Source organism: Hippocampus comes, unplaced genomic scaffold (assembly GCF_001891065.2).
Source record: "Hippocampus comes isolate QL1 unplaced genomic scaffold, H_comes_QL1_v1.1 scaffold195, whole genome shotgun sequence".
Classification (NCBI taxonomy): domain Eukaryota; kingdom Metazoa; phylum Chordata; class Actinopteri; order Syngnathiformes; family Syngnathidae; genus Hippocampus; species Hippocampus comes.
Window position 1 is genome coordinate 911,463 of NW_017806076.1, and position 24,283 is coordinate 935,745.

Sequence of the window (24,283 nt, forward strand, 5' to 3'; positions counted from 1 at the left end):
GGCGGGTGGGGGTGGGTGGGGGGGTCGAAAGGGGTTTGCAGACGGGTGCGGAGCAGAGCGCAGGCCCCGGCGGCCACAGGAGACGTGCTGTCTGCCTGTCTGAAAGCAGCTCCGTGTCATCCATTACAGACTGGAGGACTGTTTTTTTGAACAAACGGAGCACACACGAGGCACACATTTCTACAAACAGACTTGTTTTGAAGCCTGGAGAGGAGAGGAGAGGGGTAGCAAAGGACAGGCAGTGCCCCCTAGTGTTTGACAGAAACCAGACCAAATAAACTAGCCTCAACTTGGGGCAACAACACATAAACACGATGGACTCAAAGCGACACTTGAAGAGAGAATGTAGCGAGCGGTGAGGAGGTCATAAGGAGCGTCGCATGAGGGAAGAGGCATCGTGGAGGGGCCGGGGATGCGGGAAGAAAGGCATGAAAGCTCAATGGTGAGCGCTGGTGTATTCGAGATGTTCTCCAGCTGGTGTGGAGGACTTGAGAGGTAAAAAAAATGTCTGAAACAAGCAAGGCGGTTTTTAAGCTAAATGCTAGCGTACAAAAAGTGAGGCTGAATGTGACGAACAGTGTGGTGTGTGTATGCAATTTCCCGCATTTTCAAAGCACCCGGAACATGACGCGTGTTCTTTTGCCTTCACTGAGTGTGCTTTAATGACACCCCAGTTGCAGTTTTGCCCGGCGAGGAAAAATTTACTTTTGACATGAAAAGTTGAAGTAACATATACAGAATTAGGTAATATGACAATACGCACGGGCATCTATCTTTCCTAATCTGTGAAAAAAATTGTTCTATTTATAAACTTCCCTCCTTTCTTCTTCTCTTTTGATATTCATGTAAGTTTATCTCCATGCGTGCAACACTGCCCCCAAGAGGCCAAGATACACACAGCAGGAAAGGCAGGTATTAAATATTAGTTTAGATTTATTTTATTTTACTTGTTACATTTAAAGCACAGTTTTGGTAGTTAAAGAAATACCAATGTTTAAAATCAATGAAAAATTATGTCTGTCAATCACGATTTCAATCTCAATCAAAACAGACGCTGATTATTCATTTCTTCTGAAATCGCCTTGGCCACACGGAAAGTGATGCGTACAGAAATTATGAGAGCTGACGTCACTCGGGAAGCTAAACTCAGACTAATGAATCAAATGGCGCGCCGTGAAGCCACAAGCAACATGGCGTCCCCTCCAGTTAATGTCCAACTCGCAGTCAGCGAACACATCAAAAAGCTACTCAATGCACCGAGTCTCTCCCTCCCTCGCTCGCCTTGTACAGACTTCTCTCTCTACCTTCCTTTTGGCTCTTTTACAACCCTCATCATATTTCACAGCACATAAAGCCCTAAAATGGCACATAAAACAGTTCATCTCCTTTCACTGTCAGCTTTCTGGGCTTAAAAAATTAAATATGTTTTACCGCACGTACATCACCAAAACACGCCCCTGGAAAAGAAAAAAAAAAGTGCCATAAAGAATTCAAACACAGGCTTGCCATAAGTAATGGAGTATATAGGGCAGGGTATACATCAGCTATGAGACAAAGTGAGGAATTGAAAGCACACAAAAAGTGATTGTGGGATGACTTTTTTTCGTTGCTGTCAATCACTTTTCAAATGAAACTAAAAAAAAAAAAAAGGCCACCAAAATGTATATACAAACAAAACCATGATCAGCACGCAAAAAAAAAAGGGTCAAGCATTGACGCCGAGGGCAGAGTTCATATGCAAGGGCCGAATATGACAAAGAAGATGTGAGTGGAAGCGCCAAAGAGGAGAAAGATGGCTTAAACCTCAACCCGTAAGTCACCGAGTTCATTGACATTTGGACCGAGATCCGCCTTTGCTGTGGCTGACAGCTTTTCAGAAAAAGACGCTGCTTCTTTTCACTTCCCAAGACGTTTTCTACTTGCTACTCCAGTTCCGAGCGAAAACATGCACAAACGAGAGCAGCGGAAAAGCAAACGAGATTGAACGCGATGAATTCAAGCCATGCCTACGCAGCAATTTGCAAACGCGTATGTCCAAAGGATTCTTCTTGTCTAGCGAATGTGTTCTTTTCCGAAAAATTAGCAAGGAGGGGGAGGAAAAATGACAAGTGACAAGCGATTCATTGGCGCTGTCAATGCTGTCATCTGTGGCACATTCAAAGCTCACGTCAAGCGAGCGTATTCCCTCGCTGGTGAAGGTGACCCGGGTCATAACCGTCTGACTCACCCAGACACAGCAGGTGAACGCCTGGAAATGCCACAATGAGGAGAATGGAAAGCCAGCACAAGGAATACAAAAAAAAAAAAAAGGGGGATGCAAATGCAAATAACAGAAATGAGAGGAGGAAAAAAAATATGTCATTTGCATTTTCGGAGTTGAATTCAAATCAGCTGTCGTACAATACGTAAACATCCCGTTGAGCCTTTCACCACTGCGAACGGGGGAGCAGAAGGAAGAAAAAAACGGAAAGGGATGTGGAGATAATTGAATATGAAATTTTTGAAAAAGCAAGCCCGAGCACACGCACAATGACGAGCAAAAGACGCAAGAAATGTCATCATATCACAACTTTTAATTAAGGAATAAAAGAAGACAAATAAAGGCATTCAAGTTCAGCACGGATTTCTTTTGAAGGAATTATGTTATTTTATGTCGGAGATCCTTTCAAATTTAGTCTCAATAAAGTATTGGACGCCACTCTTAAAAAAAAAGATGCCTAAAGTTGTACTCACTGATGTCCAGACACTGAAGGGGAGGTGGGGGGGGGGGGGGTAATATGAACTAATTAAACTAATATGACATTTATGAGGTGACCAAAAACGAAGGAGCTCGAGGTTCAATTGTGACCTTGTCAATTTACAAGGGCTGAAAACGCAACGTGACACCAAGGAGACAAGTTGCAAAAATCGACGGAGGCGTGGAAGGCTCGGTTGAAATGAAAGCGTCAGGGAGGTCAGAAGAAGAGGCGAGCGAAGAGAGCGGGACCTCGCCCCGGAGGCGACGAGCCGAGGGGGGGAAACTGCAGAGCGGCAGACAAAGCGGCGCACTGCTCTTGTGCAGAGGAACAAAGAGAAGAGGTGCATTATGGGGGTTTGAGCCCGGCGCCGCCACGGTGGATAAGTGAACGACCGTACCTATGAACGGTATTTTGTCATCATCGAGGATAAGCGTATTTTGCCCCGGAACAACCAAAGCAAAGTATTACAGGTGCCGAATACAGAGTCCATTATCGGGATATGCTATGAAAAAAAAAAAAAGAAAATAAAAAGATTCCATCTATTCACTTTGACATGACATTCTTTTATCAGTCCTGCCTCTTCCCGTGTCTCTCCCTCTTCCTCCATCAGGTCTGCTCAACCAGAGCTGCGGCTGAACTCTTGGTAGCACTCTCTCCAGGAAAAAAAAAACCCCAAAAAAACCAAAGTGATCAATGTGAGAAGGCACGAGGCGCTCATGGACAGGCTAATCAATGGTGGAAAGAACCTTGCCGAGGGCCTTATGCAAATGGGAGCACGTCCCGTAACCTCGGGAGTGAACATGCGCACTAGATCAATGGGACGAGGCTAGGACCTTACAGCAAGATCAGCCTCAGCCAGTAAATATGTAATGATGAATCCCTTAAGATTTCACTGAACTCATATGAGCGATCCGAGCTTCTTCCATTACCAAGTACCACACACACACAAAAAAAAAAAGAATTAGGTATAGCGTGGATTGGGGCGGTCGAGAACAATCCTTCAAGTTTCGAGATTGCTATTTCTCTTCCTCTTGTCCGCCGAGAAAAATAAGACGACAAGGGAGAGGCTTATGAATGGTCCCCTCGAATCATACTTGTCGGGAGATGAGTTGCTATTACATCGCCGTGGTAACAACGGTGTGTTTTGACCAAAAAAAAAAAAAAAAACTAAGAAGAGTGCTTGATCAGAGAGCCAAGATGCTCAAACAAATGACACTTTTCCTCAACAATAAAACACATCACGTATATTTGATTCAAAATGGCGGTACCAAGGATTTCACTTAGTTTCCCGTTATGATTCAGAACACTTTCGGATCTCTGTGCAGAAGAATTGAACTTGTGGTAACACAGACACAAAAACTAAGATGAAAAGTGCCGTCCAAGAAGTTGGAGACGTATAGAAAAACAACAACTCAAGGGCAGAGACAATGGAAACAATACATGGAAGTGATTCCTGAGGCGTATTGACCATTGCTGGGTTACGGAAAAGAGCAGCGGCTCCGTGTCTGCCTCTAGGAAATGAACCTAAGTCATAAAGTTGGATGCAAATGCAACCTACATGGGCATCAAGTTTCCGTGTTTATAAAACAACGTCAATTAAAATGAAGACAGCGAAACTGCAATGTAAAACAACACGGATGTTTGTGGATGACTTCTCACATGTCGACTTCTGCAGAGTACTCGCAGAATCGATTGTGAACTCACAGTGCGTCTCTGGGCAGTCGTCATCATCACAAATCGTTCAGGAAGAAGACGTAAACAACTGCTCAATAAGTTGCACTTGACAAAATGAAATTGAGTAAATACAACGCACCATTCTTTTTTTCAGTGTAGGTTAACGAATATAGCAAAGTTACTGTAAGTGGTAGCTCTAAATGCATGTGTAATTCTCTTTGTTTTGTAATTAGGTTGACAATAAATTTGAACTATGAGGACAATAAACAACTCAAAGACACTTTTTTTGAAAAATTGTTCGTTATCATGCCAAAACGAGTGCTTGTTATGAGGTCAGGTGAGTTCAATAAATAGAGTTGCTACCCATCTAATGTTCGGATTTCAAATGTGTTCTTGAAAAAGGTGACTCTGGTTATATGTAAGTCAAGGCGTCACTGTACTAGAAAAATCAATGTAATTTAAATTTCCGAACTATAAGGCGCACCTAAGAACATTTTCTCAAAAGCCGACAGTGCGCCTTCTACCGTATACCGATGACCAGAACATGCACTTTCAATTCCATGATCAAATTTCACATTATATGCTCGTGCTATAGAAGCAGACTTTCATGAGATCAATTATATGGTTTGGTTGAACATCCCGAGTTCAAATACGCAAGGTTGAATTCTCTTTTTGTTGTAGCTATCCGTTTTCCAGTAAACTGCGAGCGAAAATTAAACAGGTTGAGGTAAGCACACTTTGCGTGTCGTTTGAAGAACTGTGCAAGCTGGAGAGTGGGAACAGGAGCTGAAGAAACTTTAAAAAAGGAAGTGGATCTGGAACATATCCATCAGAAATTAATTGGGTTTTACTGTAAAAGTGGCTCAAAAATCCTGGTTGGAGAGCTCAATCTTCTTCGTCCTCGTGCGCAGCGTTCTCCAGCGTATTTTAAAAATGTTTTGAAAAATGCCTGGCACTGTCTGCATTTGACTCAATAAATGCTTTCAGCCGCTATTTGAAGAAATGTGTCGAACAAGAAAACAAAGGAACGTCATAAAAGTGATTTATTGCCTCAAACTATCCGAATATGGACAACATCAGAAAGCACGGGCACGCTAGCGACACATGAGGAACATGACCAAGCATGAATGGGCCGCACGCTGTGACACGCGTCAGCTAAAACACTTTTGCATTCATACTTACCTCCATACTTTAATGAACCTTGATTTTCTTGTAAACACATATGCACATAAAACATGCAACGAAATAGGCTCAACGCCCCCCCACCCCCGGAAAAAAAAAAAATCCAACACAAAAGACACAACACGCAATTCACGGCGATATTGAAAGACTCGCAAATGAGTCCAACACCCCCCACCCCCCGCCACTCCGCACTACAAATGTAATCTAGAAACCAAGGAAGCTCCCAAAACATAGAGCGAAACACCAACAAAGGTGAGCATAATGGCGTTGTATTGAAGGGAATACTTCACAAAGCCTATTGTGAGAGTATCCTTTTCAGGCGGCAAACCCGCTGTAATTTGGTCTGCGTCATCTGCCTCCAGTCACAATGCAGCGCTACAGCTTTGAAATGGATGGCAAATGAAGGCCATTTGTACATAATCACAGCAGATAGAAGAATTCAGAAGCCCTACAATGTGTTGTTGAGGTAAAAAGAAAGACCTTGGTCTATCTGTGGCAGCCGGCGCCGCTCAGGTTTGGCAAGGGAGGTCTTTTCTCCAGAAACAAGCAAATCAATTCAAATCAAATCAGCTTGCGAGCCGTGACATTTAAACAGTTCAATTTACATCCTTATGTTAAGAGGAGAGCCGCTCTCCAAGATGCCTATTCATTCGCGAGGAAATTAGACGTCTATATTTCACTCGGTTAATAGAGCAAATACGCTGTGGCGTCGGCGAGGAAGAAACCGTGTCTTTTTCGCGGCATACAAAAGGGCTCGGCGTGTATGTCATTATGAGCGACGCACAAAAACAGAGGGGATAATATACATTATATAGACAGGACTGCAAAGAAGCGCCGCGCATGATCCGCATGCATTCACACATTCACAGGCAGGCAGGAACGTAGCCACACACACACACACACACACACACACACACACACACACACTTTCTCAGTGCTGATGGTGTCTGTCCTGAGGGCTGCCGTCCCGCTGCGAGGGCCGGCAGGCACTTTTGTCATGGTGGTCCTTTTGTTTCACATCAAACAAAACGCCACAGCTTTGCATATGGCTCCACTAATTTCTGCTAGTGTGCCCCCGTCATTTATCATCGCCTCTCACCCTCTCCTCCTCTTTTCCTCCCCTAACGTGGCTGCTAACCACCAAGCTGTTCTCTTGAGGATGACGTGAGCTTCTCCGGGGCTCCGACTGACACACGCACACATGTGCACATGCGTATAAATGCACATCAGTACGCACATACGGGCTCACGTAACCCCGCAGACTCGCCGTGCAGCCACTCGCGGAACAAGACAGACACACACCCACAACAGCCTACGCAGACGGACGCATTCACAGGAAACGGCACAATGCCGCACCGCTTGCAAGCCCGCGAGCTATGGAAAACCTTGAGATTAAAAAAAAGAAAGAAAAAAAAGGGAAAAGAAGGAACAAGACATCTCTTTAGCCCCTCCTGAAGCAATAGACATGATAGCACTCTAGAGTTTCGAGGGTGGTTGCATATAAACATTAAATGAAGAGATTTTCTGTTTGGCAGTCTTTTCTCATTTTTCAAATGGAATTGAAATGTTTTCATAATCTAATTGGAACCTTTCAACTATCCATTTTATTAGCCAGCTTTACCAATATATTAAATGTGTAGTCATCAAAAATGGTCACAAAAGTCATATTTTTATGAGCAGCAGGAGAAAAAAAAATTAAATGCAAATGTAGAACATGTGTTGTCAATGTGTGTTAAAACAACAGCCGCCTTTAAACATTGGAAACTGAACTGCCATTTTAAGCAACAGGGGAAAACACTGCAATTAGGTCCATAAGCATTTGGAAACCGTTGTCTTTCATTTGGCACAAATACAACGTGAGGAATAAATCTATTTACAGTCTGACTGGCATCTTTGTCATGTAAAAACAAAACAAACAAAAAAAAAACATCCATCAGTTTCATGTCTGTGCAAGGATCTTAGTGCAAGGATGTGCTTCGGCTCGATGGGCAAAAACACAGGAAGCAGGTTGGAAATGGGGTAACTTCCGATAAAAAAGACATCCAGGAAAAAAAAAAGTCTTATTTTAATATTTATTGAGTGTTTCCTGGAAATTCCCATTTCAAGTTCATTAATCTGGATTTTGTTGAGAGATTGATGTCACTTATTTTGCATTTCCACTCGTGAGGCTTTTTGTCTTCCATGACTCAATTAATTTCTGATGTCCTGATTAGATAAATACACAGACGCACTTTATTAATTACGAAAGGAAATTAAGATGTTGAAGGTGATCCGAAACATTAAAAAAAAAAAAAAATCCTAATCAATAAATGAATACAATAGAAATGCCAGTCGCGATGAAACAAAGGCAAGAAGAGGAATAGAAACAGGAGTGTTTTCACAGCCGGCTGTTACCATGCCAGTCATGAAGCGAGAGTCCTGCACAGAGGGCAGAGTTGGCCCGGCTGCTGCCCCGAGGGTCACCCCGACTGGGCGAGGGAGGATCCGGAAGGACAAAAGAAATGAGAACAAAAAAAAGAAAAAGTGGGGGCACGGGAGGAAAGAAAACAGTGTTGCTAAGTAGAGCTAACTTCTCCAACTTAGGCTGACTCACCCTGCAGCACTGTTTAGCTCATGTCTTCACCTCCTCTAGGGCGGAAAACGGCCACTTAACCATCGACACTTCACTTTCTACACAAGGCGTCAAGTGGGAATTAATAAATATAAAAACGGATGGCCCTGCACAGAAAGTGTCGCAAACAGATTTGGCCAGTTTGTCCAACATGTATGAGTCTCTGCTCATTTCTATACTTGAAGGGGCTGTCGCAGCAGCTGGCTAGTTGGCACCCACACACTTGTGTGCAACGACACAGATGTCTTCTTATACAAGAGCTTATATAAGGATAGCGCATCCTTTCCAATAAGACTCCTCTTTTTTCACTTTGGGAGCACATAGGATCGAGTGGGACAGACAACTCTTCCGGAACACGAGCACCGCCACCAACACTTCCATGTTCAAGACCACTCCTGGCAATGAAGATGGATGAAAAGACAAGGTACAGATGGCGGATGGCGGACTCCTCGGTTTCTGTGGTACTGCTCCCGAGATCGCTATCTATCTATCTAGCTATCAAACTAGCACGCTATCTAGCTAGCTATCTAGCCTGCTGTGTATCTATCTATCTATCTATCTATCTATCTATCTATCTATCTATCTATCTATCTATCTATCTATCTATCTATCTATCTATCTATCTAAAATTAAATAATTTTGTGTTACAAGACTTTCATCCACTGATTTTCTATTCCAGTGAACCCCATTGAGGTCCGCGGGCTCTTTGGACCAGGCCACGACTGGAAGCACAGATGAAGGGAAAAGAAAGAAAGAAAAAAAACCTTTACACAATTTCCGGTGACTTTATTAACTGAGGCTGAAAAACATTTTACTTTAAAAAGTGACATCCATCTCTGACTGACTCTTGATACATGTCAAGATGCTAACTGGCTCAGTCGTGGAATGCTAATATTAAACCCAGAAGTTAGCAAAATGAGTAAAAAAAAAAACAGACTTATTTGGAAATGGGAAAAGTTCTCAACACAGGAGCCGATGCCCATGAGGGAAATAACTGTGCATTTCACAGACAATACCATGAGATCTACTTGAAATATGGATTTATTGCGCCCGGTGATTCCCACGCATCAAGCTCACTTTGCACAGTATGCAGCGAGTGGCTCTCTAATGAATCAATAAAGTCTTTAAAACTGATTCTTCAACAAATGCAAGTGCCTTTCAGAGTGTCATACTTGATGGCTAACCGGATTGCTAAGTCTAAAAAGTCATTCAAATTGTTGAAAAAAACTCATTAATAAAGTGGATTTGTGTTTATTATTGTCGCGTTGAAACGCCCTGCGTCATGTTCAACAACACCCGATTGTAGATTGAATAAGTCCAAATCTGAGTAAATTTGGCATTGTTTTCGTATTTTATGGAATTTGGTTGGTAAAAAAAAAAAAAAAGCTAGCTTCTCTGAGATTTTATCCTAAATGTACATGAGAACTTGTTCTCTGTAGCGGAATCTTTTTTAAAAGTGCCACAGAGGAGTCAAAAAGGAGAACGGGAGAGCTGCAACAGTTAACTGAAATGGTTAGATGGAATGTGTGCAAGGGTAAAAGGGTGAGGAAAAAAAAGACAGTGGGGGTGAGGCAGAAAGAGCAAGCAGCCTTTCGCCCTGTAGCTTCTCTTGCCTGCACTCACAGTCAAAGGCAGTTAGCTCCTCTTTGATGTATCTATAATTAGTCCGTACGCAGTGTTTTGAAAACGAAATCAAATTGCAATGAAACACTTGAGCGCGCCACACAGGGGTTAACATGCTCCAGAGCATGGCGAGCGAGCAGGAGAAATTAACAGCGGGCCCTTTTGATAGGCTTGATCAGAAATGTATTTATTAACTGCAAAGGGGAGCAGTAATTAACCCGCAGACAGCTTGTTTTCTCTGGGTCTTCTCATGTGTCGAACAGTTCATCCCGCAAGGCTCTGCGCGCACACACACACACACGCACTTCCCATCCCATCCCGCTGGACCAATTTCTCCTCAATTAAGTAGATAGTGTATGTGTGTGCATGTGTGTTAGTGGGGCACTGATGTCGAATTGAAATACTATTTTCTCTAAATCTTATGTATTTGTGCTTGTGATCTTTCTGCACAGCAGGGCTTGAGCGCATTTGGCTAAAATGTCAAAGAGCTCGCAAGAGCTGCGACTTTGTATCTGCGTTCCCAATTAGTTTCAGGTTGGAAGCCGCAAAGGAATCGTAACAATAACAGACAACAGAATCCCGGGTAAGGCCTCGAGGGAAACCTGGCGGTGGCATTTACCAACACTGTCACTTAAAATGAACAAAGGATATCTTTCAGCACTTTGTCTTCATGTTAGCATCACCATGCTGCATGATTCTGTATGCAATGTCTTTTTATACGCACATGCACTGTCCTACATGTTCGTGATTTAACAGGGTTCTCGCTTGTCAAGGACGTTCCTAAAAAGAGTCCGGCGTGAACCGAGATGCCGAGTGAAGGGAAACACACAAGGAAAGAAGGGTTCAAATAGGAAGAGCGGCGATTCGTCGTCACACAGTCGAAAAGCCCAAGAGATTGGGATGCTGTCGCAGACAAAACACTGCATGAATATTTAGCAGCCAAATTAAAATGACAAAATACTCGGAAGAAAGAATAGGTGAAGTAAAAAGATAAAGAATAAAATCTTTCTGAAAATACCAGTGGGAAAAGTGACCGCCTTCAGTCCCCCGCTAGATGTATTCTGGTTGTAGCCTACCCCCGTGCCAAGAAAAGACTTGAGAAATGTCATGTATAAAGGGAGCGAAGTGCGTGGTCAATCCTTACTTACAGGGAACTGGAAGCAGTCGAGTCACCGAAACACAGTCATTGATCACATAAAGGCAATTGTGCTAACATTGTGCTAACCACAAAAACAGCTAGTTAGCTTAGCTTCCTGTTTGTAAGATATGGGACTGTTCACAAGATGAAATGGTTGATGTTATTCAAGAACTTGCGTCTGTTTGTTAAAAAAAAAGAATATGTCTGTGTATAGTTTTTATATCCATTCAGTGATTAGGTTTAAAAACTGAGAAAGGCAAAAGCTGAAGAAATTAATTAACTGCTAAATTCATCACATAGCATCATGTAGCATTCCCCACATACAATGAAACTCTGCCCCTTTCGATTACGATCTGCAGTGACATCACATGAAAAACGATCTGATTACCAAAGTTTATGATCTTATATCAGTGCCACGGAATCACTGCTAGCCTTTGATCTTCCTGATAACAATTCCAACATTTTGGAAACGATTCGTTTTGGGGTGAGAACGTTATAGCTCACTTATCCCAAAACACCCGTTCATTTCATTAAATATCATCAAAGACGTTGAGAAATGTGTACTATCATGACAGCATTTTGTTACCCCTTTGCTAACATAGACCAGAGAGTTAACCAAGAATGGTATAAAAATCCAGCACATTATTCCAACTCCAGGTGCATTTGCTGAGTTTAGAATAATAATTTAAAACACAGGAGAAAGTGACGACCAGCATCAAGAAAGAATTACAAAATCATAAGTAAGCCATCCATCCAGTTTGCTACTTATCCTGTTCAGGTCATGGCAGGAGACGGAGCCACTCACAGCTGACTTGTGAAACATGTCAGCCATGTTAAATGACGATATCCCTTTCACCCTCAACATCTTTCAACATACCAACTCTCAAGCCTGAGGAATCAGCATGTCAGTAACAGCCATCCTGACAGAATTTATTGGACGAAGTCAATTCTTTATCTCGTGGTTGAATGGAGCCCAAGGACAGGACAAAACAAATTGCTAATTAAACAAGTACTCTACTACGTGACTCCCTCAGGTGTCTGGAGTTGGTACCGCTATTAAGGTTATATTATACTCTTACTGTCCCTATTTAATTTGATTTTTTTTTTTTTTAAATAAGGTTAATTTATTTTTTTTCCCTACGATTTGAGTCCTGCCACTAAACTCCATCCTACAACTACACCAAATGTGTGCGCTAAAATGTGATAATGATCCTGCCATGCTGTGTACAAATGTGTGTACAACTGTACCTTTTGCAAAAGTGATTGTTTTGGGTCAAAATCACTTTTAGCGGGAGATTAATAATGTGGAGGAGGATCAAAAAATAAAATAAAATAAAATAAAATACTGACCAGCTCAACAAAAGACAGCCCACCATAGCTGTGGGCCACGATGAAGACATGCTTGGCTGCAGCTTTGGCCACAAAGTGATCCCACACATACAGCACGTGTTCCTCAGAGGAACCGTTTTCCTGAAAAACACAAACAGACCTTTCAGTTTCGGGCTGTCGGAAAAGACACATCTTTTAACCTGTCTTACAAACTTGGATGGAGTCACATGAGCCCAACAACAATCGAAATGTTACGCAACAGTAAAAGGAAATAAAAGAGAAATAGAAAAGTGGTGGTAGCCTGAGGAGATATCTAGAAAGAGGCACTCTTTAGTCAATCAATAAGTCTTGCATATTGCAAATGCCCTAAATGTAAAACTCAATAAGCTCAGAGAGGTAACGTTTAAATCTTAATTTGTAACCGGTTGCTCAATCAATGGCCTATCTATACGCCAGTGGCGACCACACGGGAAGACACTTGGGGAAGGTCAGAAGAAAAACAAAAGGACAGCACATACATGTAAAGTACATATGAAGAAATAAAACATGAATCATCAGACGCATAATCGCATACCCCGAAGAATGACTGCAGATATTTTACCTTGGCCCTATTATGGCCACCACAGACATTGTCACCAAGTTGGCATGTTTAATTAAAAATAGATGTAAACACTTTTCCGGAGCTGCAAGGAACAATAGTAAAAGGAGACGAGTGAAAAGGGCATCCATTAATGAACTTGTGACATTGATTTGAGACTTTGATTTCCTATCAAACTGTCTGCCTGGCAATAAAAATAAACAACACGTTCCTGCACAACACACAAAAGCAAGTACACGTAACCTTAAATCACAGCAACACGCTGGATCTAATGCATGACCCAACACTCCCACAGCCCCCAACAACGATCACACGCCATGCTCACCTTGCGTTTCAATCTGAAACACTCCCACAATTTTGCCATCTTCTCACGCCGTCAACCAAAGAGCTTCGCTTCCGACTTCCTGCATGGATGTGACGTGAGCGTGCTGTTTTGCTTTCAATGCAAAATGATCCATATCCATTTGATTCGCAAGTTATGTCAACTCCACACAGGAAGGCCGGAACCGGAATCCAACCCTGCACCTCTGCTCTGTGAGGCGGACGTGCCAACCAGTCGGCCACAGTGCCGCCCCCTACTAATGACACTGCATCACAAAAGCCCATTAATTTCTCTATGTGAAAAAGGTCTTTTTGCAAGTGTGCAAAACTGTGCGAATATTAAATGCTTTTTTGTGTTTGTCCGGAGGTGAATTAACCTGTCAGTGTGTTTGTTTTTGCCACTAGATTAGCATGAGGGGGCTATCGTGTCAGCACCCGCCTCGACTTGCAGGGTGTGATGCAAGAGCAGGCAATGACTGCTCCAGCTTGCCCTCCTGCCATCAGAACTACGAGTGTCAGGGTGAGTGTGTGTGTGTGTGTGTGTGTGTGTGTGTGTGTGTGTGTGTGTGTGTGTGTGTGGTGGTGGTGGCTCGGGCGGGGTTGCAGGCAGAGACAGAGATGTCTGTCTGAAAGGCTGTGACATCAAAGTCTTTTGAAGCCTCGCCGCTTTCCCCTCCGCCATGTCGCCCTTCATCAGAGAGGCCCGTTTCATTAACTCCTTCCTTCTCTTCGAGATTCTGGTACTTCTTAGTCTTCCCCACCCCCTCTGTAATTGTGCCTGACACGGTTGTGTGGAAAATTCACGCGCGAGACACCTTCACTTTCAAAGATGCAGCCATTGTTCCTGTATTTATTTATACTGTACATAAATGATATGAAAGCTTCATAATAGCAAGTGGAATGCCCCGCCTTAACGTGTAACACATTTTCTGCCTTCACCCTCAGCGGCGCACAACAGAGTGACTGACGACTACCTGGCATGGCAGTATAGAGTGAATTATCTAAACAACATTTGCATATTGCAATTATTTCCTGGGGTTAATTAGCTGCAGTGGAGCATACCGCCCTGCGAGACCAGCCTCCTGTCACTAACTCGCATATGCACACACACGCACACACATAAATAAGTTAAAATTTGTGTGGGCTTGCGCGTGTGCCAGGGCTGTCAGAAAAGTGTCCCAACTGCACACCTGTTGCCAGCATCCTTCAGCCATGACTGTCGAGGGACAGTGAAGTGTGCTGTTTGTGTGTTTACAGAGTGCAGAGTAATCCATACTGTCCCCTCAGACGATATAAAATACAATTCTCCTCCCGAGATAGTCTCCACAATGGGCACTCTGCCGAACTAACATGAACGGCTATGACATTAAAAAAAAAAAAAAAAACAAGATAAAGAAAACTCGGTACACATTTTCAAAGTTAACAAAAGCAGTTCTAAACTCACTGGCAAAAGCATTATGTACAACTGCACAAACTAAGACCCAAGTACTAAATCCTGCCTACATAGTTAACCTAAAATCCTTCACTTGTTTTTCATGAATCGTTTCCAATTTTTGAAACATAAGCTGTTTGATGAAACAATCAGGTCCCGGTAATAATTTAAATTAAATCCAAGAAATAGCTTGCGGCCCATGTTGAGGTCTCCAATACTGTTACAAATCCACAAAATGATGCAGATAAAATTGTCTGCAAACACAAAATCTGTTGCTGGTAGTTTGACTGATGACTATGAAATCAACATATCGCCAAATGTATCAATGTAAACAATATTTTCATCACATTACGTGTCGACAAAAACCGCCAGCGAACCTACAGAGCAATCATTTGATTGTCGAATATGCAAATTTCAGTTTGTGATTAAAAGATCAGGCAGCTACCAAACAAACTGAATGTGCCTCTCTCGTGTTTTCCCACATTATGTGACCTTTAAGCGACTGAACTCTTTCCGGTTCTTAGCCAATAACAACCTGACCCAGCAACACGTGAAGGCAAAGTCGAATGCAGATGTGCTCACACACTCACATTTTTCTCCAAAGGTAATTTGGTCCGATACGTGCCCCGTGTTTACTCCTTGTAGATGAGAAGCAGTGACAAAAGAGAGGGAAGAGAGAGACGAACATCTGCCGCCGGGATAACAGCCCCCGACGCCAACACAAACCCGGTGCCTAACCAACACAGGAAACAATGAGCCTAACAACAACACACAACACTCTCTGACAAACAAGCACTTCAGACCTCCGTGCTACTCTTTCCACCTCCTCCTCTTCCGCCATCAAAACCAAACCGGACTAAAGGACATCTGGCGAGGAACAGTTTGCGGCGGGAGCCAGCGGTGTCAGGAAACAGACCGCCATCAAAACCAAACCGGACTAAAGGACATCTTGCGAGGAACAGATCTTGTGAAGCGAAAGCCTTGCGGACCGGAGTGAATGCAGAGGATCAGAGTTGGCCAAATTTTTGCACTCAGAAAGTTTGCGGCGGGAGCCAGCGGTGTCAGGAAACAGAATTGTCCTAGCAAATAACATGTTAACAATAAAATATGAAAAATAAAGAATAAATGTCATCAAATGTACTGGATTGGCGCTTTGGCTAATGCTACGTTAAGTCTTGCGGATAGAGCTATGCTAGCAATTCAAAATGCTAAACACAATATTGAACCGGGTAGTACCGTTCGATTCAGTTCAGTTCAGTGTGGTTCATTTGTGATTCTGTAGCAAACGGTACCAGAATATCAGACCTGAATTGTCCTCATTTTCAATGGACGGCAGTTGCTTGTACGTATGTGGCGGGTGGGGCTATCCACACGGAATTTTTACGTTAAGTACTGCTGTCAAATCACAGTCGCACACATATTTATCTGAGTTGATATGCAAATGTGATCGGCATGGTGTGATCTCACCATTTTCGGCGCTCATGCAGTCATCACATTTCCATCATTGCTCATCGCGGTGAGAAACGCAAGTTGGATTCGACTTTAGTAAGCCAAGACTTTATCTTGCTCAAAAGAATGTTCACCAGTGATATCAAAGTTCGAACAGTTCAAGCTAAAATCCATTCGTCTCCCATTTTAGTGCAATTAATTGCCACATTATCCATTGAGATCAGAGACAGGGCAGTGTCAGAATGAGACTGGATTTGATCCTGATGAAATTTGGCGCTCCTGACCCCGCACACGGTAAGCTAATTAAGTACAAATAAGTTGAAGATCTGACTTGAACGATTAAAGATACACATTTTTCAGTTTTAATTCTGAGAACTGTTTTTCAGACTTACTACGTCTGCGGATCATACGAATGGAACGGGAACATCGCGGAACTGATTGTAACATGGCCGTAGGGTACGCACAAGCAAAGTAAATAAATAAAATAAAAGCCAAACTCCTTGGATGGAACGAATTGGCCGTCCAAGTTTCCGCATGTTGCCTCCATTAGGCCACCTACGGAGAAACTGTACCAGAAGCACCGGGCCTTAAATGTTTTAATATGTCCTGATCAGCGCAAGGAATGAGTACATGATTACGTTCATTTAGCCTGATGATTAAACATGACATCAGTAAAGTTGTTAATTGCGTTTTTCGCCAAGAGCAAAGAGGTTATCAGTTGCCCGAGTTTGGAAGCGGGCGTGCGCGTCCACGTGAGTGGTCATGATTACACGCTGACGCCACGCCAAAAAGGAAAATAACTGGACGCCATCTCAAAACTGCGTGGCACTGCTCGTCTTTTTTTTTTACTTTTTTCGAGTCTCACTTTTGTCCTTGTTTACTTCTTTAACTCGAAGGAAGACACATTGCGAGAGGATGGCTAGAAGCTGTCTGGGAGCCGGTGGCTCCGCAAGAGAGGAAGAAAGGAAGGTACGAGGCAAATTAGCAGCAGAGATATGAAAATGATGGCGGCATTGTGGGTAATTAACAGGTATAGTAGCTGTGGCGAACTGGGAATATAATGATGTGGGGGGGGGGGAGAATAATGTGGCAGACTAATAAGAAAAGGGAAAACTGTATGCAAGGGTGTGCATGTAGGTGCGCTACTATTCTATATCTGACACTGTGTATAGAGGATGCTATACGCAGTATAAGGGGAGGAAGAGTAAGTGAAAGGGGTGAGGAGGTGAAGGAAGGGTAAAAACTATAACGCACATGTCAGGTCACGAGCAGATTAGCGAGCACGGACTATACAATAAAACAACATGACCTTGACGGGGTCATTCTGCTCTGACAATATTTGCCAGGACATTGTTTCCAATCAATAACTCATTAACAAAGTACAAAGGAAGTTGCTGTGGGTTTGTGAGATTCTTTATTAGAAAAGAGGGGCTGTGGGCCAGAAAGGTCATCGCCGTGACATCTCGGTGAGCCTCGCGCCGCCGCTCGGGTTGTCGGGTGAAATTACCGCGAGCCATTAATTGACATCAGGCAAAGGAGAGAGGGCAGGCAGACATGGCGGTGTTTGTTCCAGGATGACCCTGAGGTGTGCGGTGTGTGTGTGTGTGTGTGTGTGTGTGTGTGTGCGTGTGTTTTTTCTTTTTCTTTTCCAGGTCAGCCTGTATCCACAACAGGAGTAAGCGTAGAGACAGAGAGAGCTCCGTGGGTGGGGGGCAGCCAGGGAGGCCAGGATGGATTTGTTTGATGGTTGACCTAACTAGAAGATTGGGAGCAGGGAAGTGAGACCAGCTACACTGTTTCTGCCTTGAGCGAACACACGCACGCGCACACAGACGCACACGCACACACACAGGTGCAAACACAAATACTTAAGCCTCGTTTCCACCAAGCAGTATAATTTGTCTTCACTCAGTAAAGTACCCATTTTTCACAATCCCAACAGCAAAAGTTCTGAAGGGTACTGCCACAGCCGAAGGGGAAAAAGACATTTGCTTCGTTTTACCTGTATTAAAGTGGGTCGGGACTTGGCGAGTGGGGGAAAAAGCGGGTCCCACGGTGAGGCCAGTTCAGAAACCCTGATCTAGTGCGGCCTCATTAAAAGGCAGCATCCTAATTCTTGGGGGAGATGACGCGGGATGCACTGTCGTCCCTTGGGTGAGGAGATATGATGCCCTGCTATAAACATAGCTGATGTCGCAGTGTGAAACAGACGTCGGATCGGGGTTGCCTGTTACAAATTGTACTCAGGAAAAGTGAACTGAATGAACCGCTTGGTAAAAAAGTGGCTTGAGATGGGCTTTTGTACAACCTTAAAAGAGCTCTAACAGTGGATAATTAAAGCGGACTTTAAAAAAAAAAAAAAAAAGCACTCCCTCGCAACACCATGGCCGCCACTAAGCCTGATGCAGACAAACAAAGGTCAAAGCTGTGACTCGATAATCGCAGAAAAACACACAGCGGCTACACGGGATGGCATCCAGCCAATTTGTTCCTTCTAGCGAGGGGGCGAGCTGCCCTCGAGCCTTGGCCGTTGACCTTTCTTTTGACCGGTTCCGGAGGTTAATCAAGTCCCTACCTGTCCTTGGGTGTGCTGAGCCTTACCTCTTGGCATGATCACCGGTCGAAGGTCAAACAAATCCTGTCTGTATAATTACTTTGGGGCAAAGGATTGGTGTACGGTCATGAAAGAGACGAGGATTAAAACATTATTCAAAATTTTTAAAAAATTCTAAGATGTCCTGCAGTGGGGGTGGCGATGGGGGGGTCACATCATGTGGAATGCAATTACCAACGTGTGCGCTCAGGTCTTGGCATCTTTGTGTGAATGCACGAGGGAATTGTGATGCGTGTCGTGAAGACGCCAAACAAGGAACAGGACATCGGTCTAACCTGCATCTGTGTGGGCATTGGGAGGTATTTCAAAGGAGGGAAATACCTCCGGAAGTCGTCTGTGTAACTGAATGGCTATCCCACACATTATTTGTACGAGAAAGGAGGGCTGAGAAATGTTGAGCATCATTGAATTCAACCAAGACGTTTCGGAAAAAAAACTCACAGGAATCCATATTTTCCGGGCAATATAGTCAGATTATGCCTGAAGTATAATTGAAAAGTCCTACGTTTGATGTTCCTCCAGTCTCGATTATCAAGCTCTATCCTTGAAGCGGCACTGATGGCAAATATAGGAGAGGGGGAAAAAGAACATGGGCCTGCCTCAAACTGCCTTTAAATGTGATCGAATTGTGTCTGGCATATCGCTCAACATGTGTGATGCGAAGAAAGATCATTATAACAAATTGCAAGGGAAAAGAAATGTATTCTTTCATTTATATTTACATTTTTCTTTTCTTTTATTTTTAAATCTACAAGTGGTGTTTCAAGAAAGATGAAGAAAGGGGGGGTCCCCTTTGCTCTTTTTCAACCCCTTCTACTTTTCCAGGGCCTGTTGGCCTAATCCCAGCCAGCCAGCCTTGGGTGAACTCTTTGGAAGCTTCTTAAGACCATGAATGTGCCTTTTGTTCCTGCCATTCCTCCGCTTGGCTGACAGAAAATAGCTAACTGGATTACTGCTAAAATTCAGAGTAAAGTGAACTCCCAAACTTCTATATGGCATAGTGCGAAGAAAGCACCCCGCCCCCCTGCCCCTCACACTCCTCATCGGCATCCCGCTTTCTATATCCTCCCATCCCTCCTTACTCCAGCAAACATCCCCCCTAAACATGGGCTGCTAGTGTGTGATCTGACTCAGGAGGAGAGAAGAGGGATTAGATAAGGTTGAGGAGTTGCAAACTATGGGCCTAAGGCGAAAGAGTAGAAATCTTAAAAGGGGTAAAGAACTTATTAATGGGTGTAAGAAAGCATATGAATCACTCGTCTTTATCAGCAGCGCGAGTGGCTCATTGAAGGTTAAAAAAAAGGGGAATCCATTTTTGCCATTTTCTGATCGTATTTTTATACATCCCATGCAAAAGAGAGAACCTTTTTTTTTTTTTGTCCCCATGCTGAAATGCACCCACTAAGGAGAGGAGGCGTTTATATCTGAGTGAGTGCGCCGTTGAATGGCTGTGTGCAGGTGGTCTTGGAGCTCAGCGGGAGTTAAGAGTGCGAGGTGCGGAGAACAAAAAGGTTTGTATGCGTGTGAATGCACGTGCCTCGAGTGGGTTCTGTTCAAAAAGATGAAAACAGGGCGGCTAAAGAGGTTTGATTTGATCCACCACCCACCCTGACTAGCAAAGGTAAAAAGGGAGGCACGCACGCACACGCACACACACACACACACACACACACACACACACTCATCAAAACTCTTTTCCCTCCTTCAATCTTTTGTCTGCCCGTGTGTGTGTGTGTGTGTGTGTGTGTGTGTGTGTGTGTGTGTGTGTGTGTGTGTGTGTAACTGCATACATGTGACAGCTGACTCCAGGGCGGACTGAGGCAGAGCAGTGGCGAGCGAAGCGGTGCAGGAGGGGCGTGTGTTTGGAAGAGGCAAGGTCAAACAAACTCGCATCTTGCTGACTTTGGGGTCAAAGATCAAAATTCAAGGGTCGACAACCTGGTCAGTCCGTTAGCCAGATCCCGAGTCCTGCACTCCCCGCATTTAGGGACAGGTACGGTTGGCCGGAAAATCGAAAACTCCTGTTGATCTTTTGAATCATTGATTGCGGTGCGTCATCCACTTGAAAATCAAGAATGTTGTCGTGTTACATTACCGTGCAGTTCGTTGTGGTTATTCTGAGAGGAGTATATGCCGAAATTAGTAAATGTGATGGGATTAATCATACGGTGAATGGTGATATTTGACTTTGAGTCTTTACATTTTTGAATGGCTTAGTAAATGTGATGGGATTAATCATACGGTGAATGGTGATATTTGACTTTGAGTCTTTACATTTTTGAATGGCAGGTGCAAAACAAGAGCCAACGGAGGGGAACTTATCCAAATGGTGTAAAGATTTCTCAAACGCCTGAAACAAAATTTCTCCTGACATCGCATCTATTCAGCAATGTCGTTTTACAGCTTCAGAATGATCGAACGGCTGACTGCCAGTCACAAGAAGGAGTCATGCAATATCGACAAAGCTCCTTTTAAATCTGCGTTTCCTTGCAGTTTTGACTTCAGTGCACAGCGACATTTGGTGCTGGTCTCTCCAAGGGCAGTTTAGCGTTTGTGCCATCTCAAGCTTTAAACGCAGTGTTTTGCGGGGTGGGCACATACATCCAAATGCCACTCACTCACGATGAGTTCAATCAAACACAACGTGGCTTTTTAGGAAGGCATTCACAATATTTGGGGTTCTTTACTGTCAAGTTTGTTTGCCTCTTCCACTAACTCTGCCCATCCCATCCCTTCAAACACACTGCGACACTCTGCCAAATTCGCCACGGCTCCATCAGAGCTAGCAAAGGTGCAAAAGCCTCTTTTACACCTGTAGACTCGAGCAGCATAGGCAATGTGCTGGAGTGAGGGAATATGCAATGTAAGATTCGTTATTTGGCGACTCACTAAAAGATGGTGATCTTCGTAGATTGCACACACATACAATCTGTCAAAGTGAAAAGCCAGCCGCGATTTGGGATCTTATCAAATTTTAGAGTTTCGAGAAGTCCAGTCACTCCTCTCTAATTGCCTTTGGTGTGAAAATGTATTCTATCTACTTACATCACACATGACATGCAAAATCTCTCTTCTATTGTAGGATTTCACACAAAAAGTTGCCATCATTTAACATTTTTGGCAAAGCTGGAATGTTTTTTTTTTTTCACAAGATGAATAATCAATTTAAATCAAAATAAAATTCCGAAATGAATTGAATGCTGAGTGTGTGGAGGGTGTTGCTGCAGGCAGTCCCATTTTTGTTTTCTTCTGAAAAATACTAATTTGCAACTGAGATATATTATCTTCTAATTGCACAGATTCCAACGGAGTTCTCGTTCGAGCTGTGAAAATACACACATCATATGACAGCGCTAGTGATGACTTAAGTACTTTTCATGTATGCAACCCCAACTCAAGAGAGTGTGTAGCTAACATTGAAATCGAACCGTGACCTTGTTACTAAATTACAGCCATTAAAAAAAAAAAAAAAAAGAGGTTGTCTGGGTCTTTATGAGCCAGCAAATCATAATTTTGGCCGTGGTAAAACAAAAGCAGTCTTGAACAATATTGCTTTACTTCACTCCAGTCTGGCCTCAATTATTCCGCACAATGGAAATACATTCATTAAAAGGGTAACTTCTTTTGTCGGACCACAGGGTGCTCCGCACACGGGTGCGTATGCACATCTGTTCCGGCGTGTGTTTGGACGCACATCGGTGTCACACGATAAGAATTTTGCAGCGCCTTTGCGGTGCGTGCGTGTGTTGGAGAGATAATAATCCCAGTGGTCAACAAAGACTGACCAGCCTGCCATCATCATGAAGAGGACGAGAGCGAGAGGGAAAGAGGGAGGGAAGAAAAAAAAAAAGAGGGCGAGAGGGAGGTAGCCATGTGGTTAACACTTGGTCAGTGAGAGGCGACTGGAGCCCGGCCAACCTCTTCACACACAGGCTGACCACACAAGAGCCTCTCTTTCTCCTTCGGCTTCTCATCCTCCTTTCCTCCCGAGTTACTTCACATTTCCTCCCTTGCCTTCTCCGATGGGACACCTCCCACTCCCCCGCTGTCCTTTGTCCCTTCCGGAGTTCCTCCCCGCCGATTTTCCCCACCTTCCTTCCGCGAACCCCAAACCATCAGCTATCATCTCAGTGCGGGATGCACATCGAACCCTCGTCTTCCTGCCACCATGTCATTCCAAGCACTCCTCGCCTTCCCGCCTCCTCGTATGGGGGGAAAAAAAAAAACCAACAAAAAAAGAAAACAACATACCCGTATGGGGATCCGCTCTGTCTCCGTTTCCTTCTGTGGGTTGCGGTACTTCTCGTAAAATTCTCTCCTCTTCTTGCCCTCCTTGTCATCTTTTCGTTCCTTCTTTTCGGCCGGTTCGTCCGAGGGTTCGGTCGTAGGGGGCTGAGTGGAGGACTTGGACGATTTCTCCACCTCCAGGTAGTTCTCATTTGGGTTGAGTACGATCACGCTGTAGCCCTCCTAAAACAGAGAGGAGAATATTTACGTTAATTCCACAGCTTTAAGAGCACCGATCATGTTTTTTTTATCCCTTCAGTTTTGGTTTGAGGTCCATTTTTTTTTTTTTTTTTTGGTCTTAGTTTATGAATCCCGGTCACATGATGATGTGCAGGACATAAAGATAACTGATCTGCATTTTCTCTGAAAATCAAAACTGTTTCTTCATGCCAAATGAACATACTTTAAAATGGAGATGCAATAAAAATCAAATCGTAAATAATTACATCACTATTTTTAAAGTACCAAGTCAAGAGTGACAAAAATATAACGTAAGAAATGGTCAAATGGAAAGGAATTATTTCAGGAGAGTGTAAAAAAAAAAAAAAAAAAAAAAAAAAAAAGATGATCTCACACAATTTAATATTGTCGTAAAAGGGTTTTTCAAAATTATTTTTTCACCGGAAATGTAAAGGTTGTTTTTATATAAGAAAAAAAAAGCCTGATAATCCCAAAGTCAAGACAACAACAAAAGTTTCTCTCATACACATACATTCAAGAGCAGACTTACATTTTTGGCAAACTGTAAATAAAGTTCAAATCACAGAAAGAAAGAGCACATCTGACAAGTAGCTGCACAATTGGAATTCCACAACAGCGGTTTCAGTCAGTGGACGGCACTTAGTGACTCCAAAGGCCACATGCCACTTAATATCAAACTCAATCGATCCCGGCATCACTCAGCAGCCCGAGACTTTGCGCTGCTCCAACCGCATACACATCGACGTGCAACTTTTTGCTGTCAATGTCTCCAAAATAAACCATACATGAAAACGCAAAAATGGGAAATTAAGTAAGAGGAGAAAGGGGGCCTTTTCTTTCTTTTCTTCTTTTTTTTTTTTTCCCGATGTGACTTCTTCAACTTTGCTAAGATTTTTAATTAACTGTGTTTATTGTTCCGAGCACTCTGAGATTACAGCAGGAAATAGATCTTATTTCACATTGGACGTTCACACACACAACTGCTATTGTTGAATACACATACAACCCCCACCAGACTCAACTGGACAGACAGGCAGACACACACACACACACACACACACACACACAGTTTAGACATTAACAGCA

General features: G+C 43.4%; 1 protein-coding gene across 5 annotated transcripts in view; it reads right to left on the reverse strand.

Annotated features, from left to right (window-relative positions):
- Positions 1 to 24,283, reverse strand: part of arb2a (ARB2 cotranscriptional regulator A) — a 168,987-nt gene that overhangs the window by 77,902 nt on the left and 66,802 nt on the right. For all 5 annotated transcript variants that reach the window (XM_019894608.1, XM_019894611.1, XM_019894606.1 and 2 more), the window contains 2 exons: positions 22,961 to 23,179; positions 12,317 to 12,436 (listed from right to left, as the gene is read on the reverse strand). In XM_019894608.1, the coding sequence (XP_019750167.1) occupies positions 12,317 to 12,436; positions 22,961 to 23,179 (339 nt within the window). The remainder of the gene's footprint in view (positions 1 to 12,316; positions 12,437 to 22,960; positions 23,180 to 24,283) is intronic.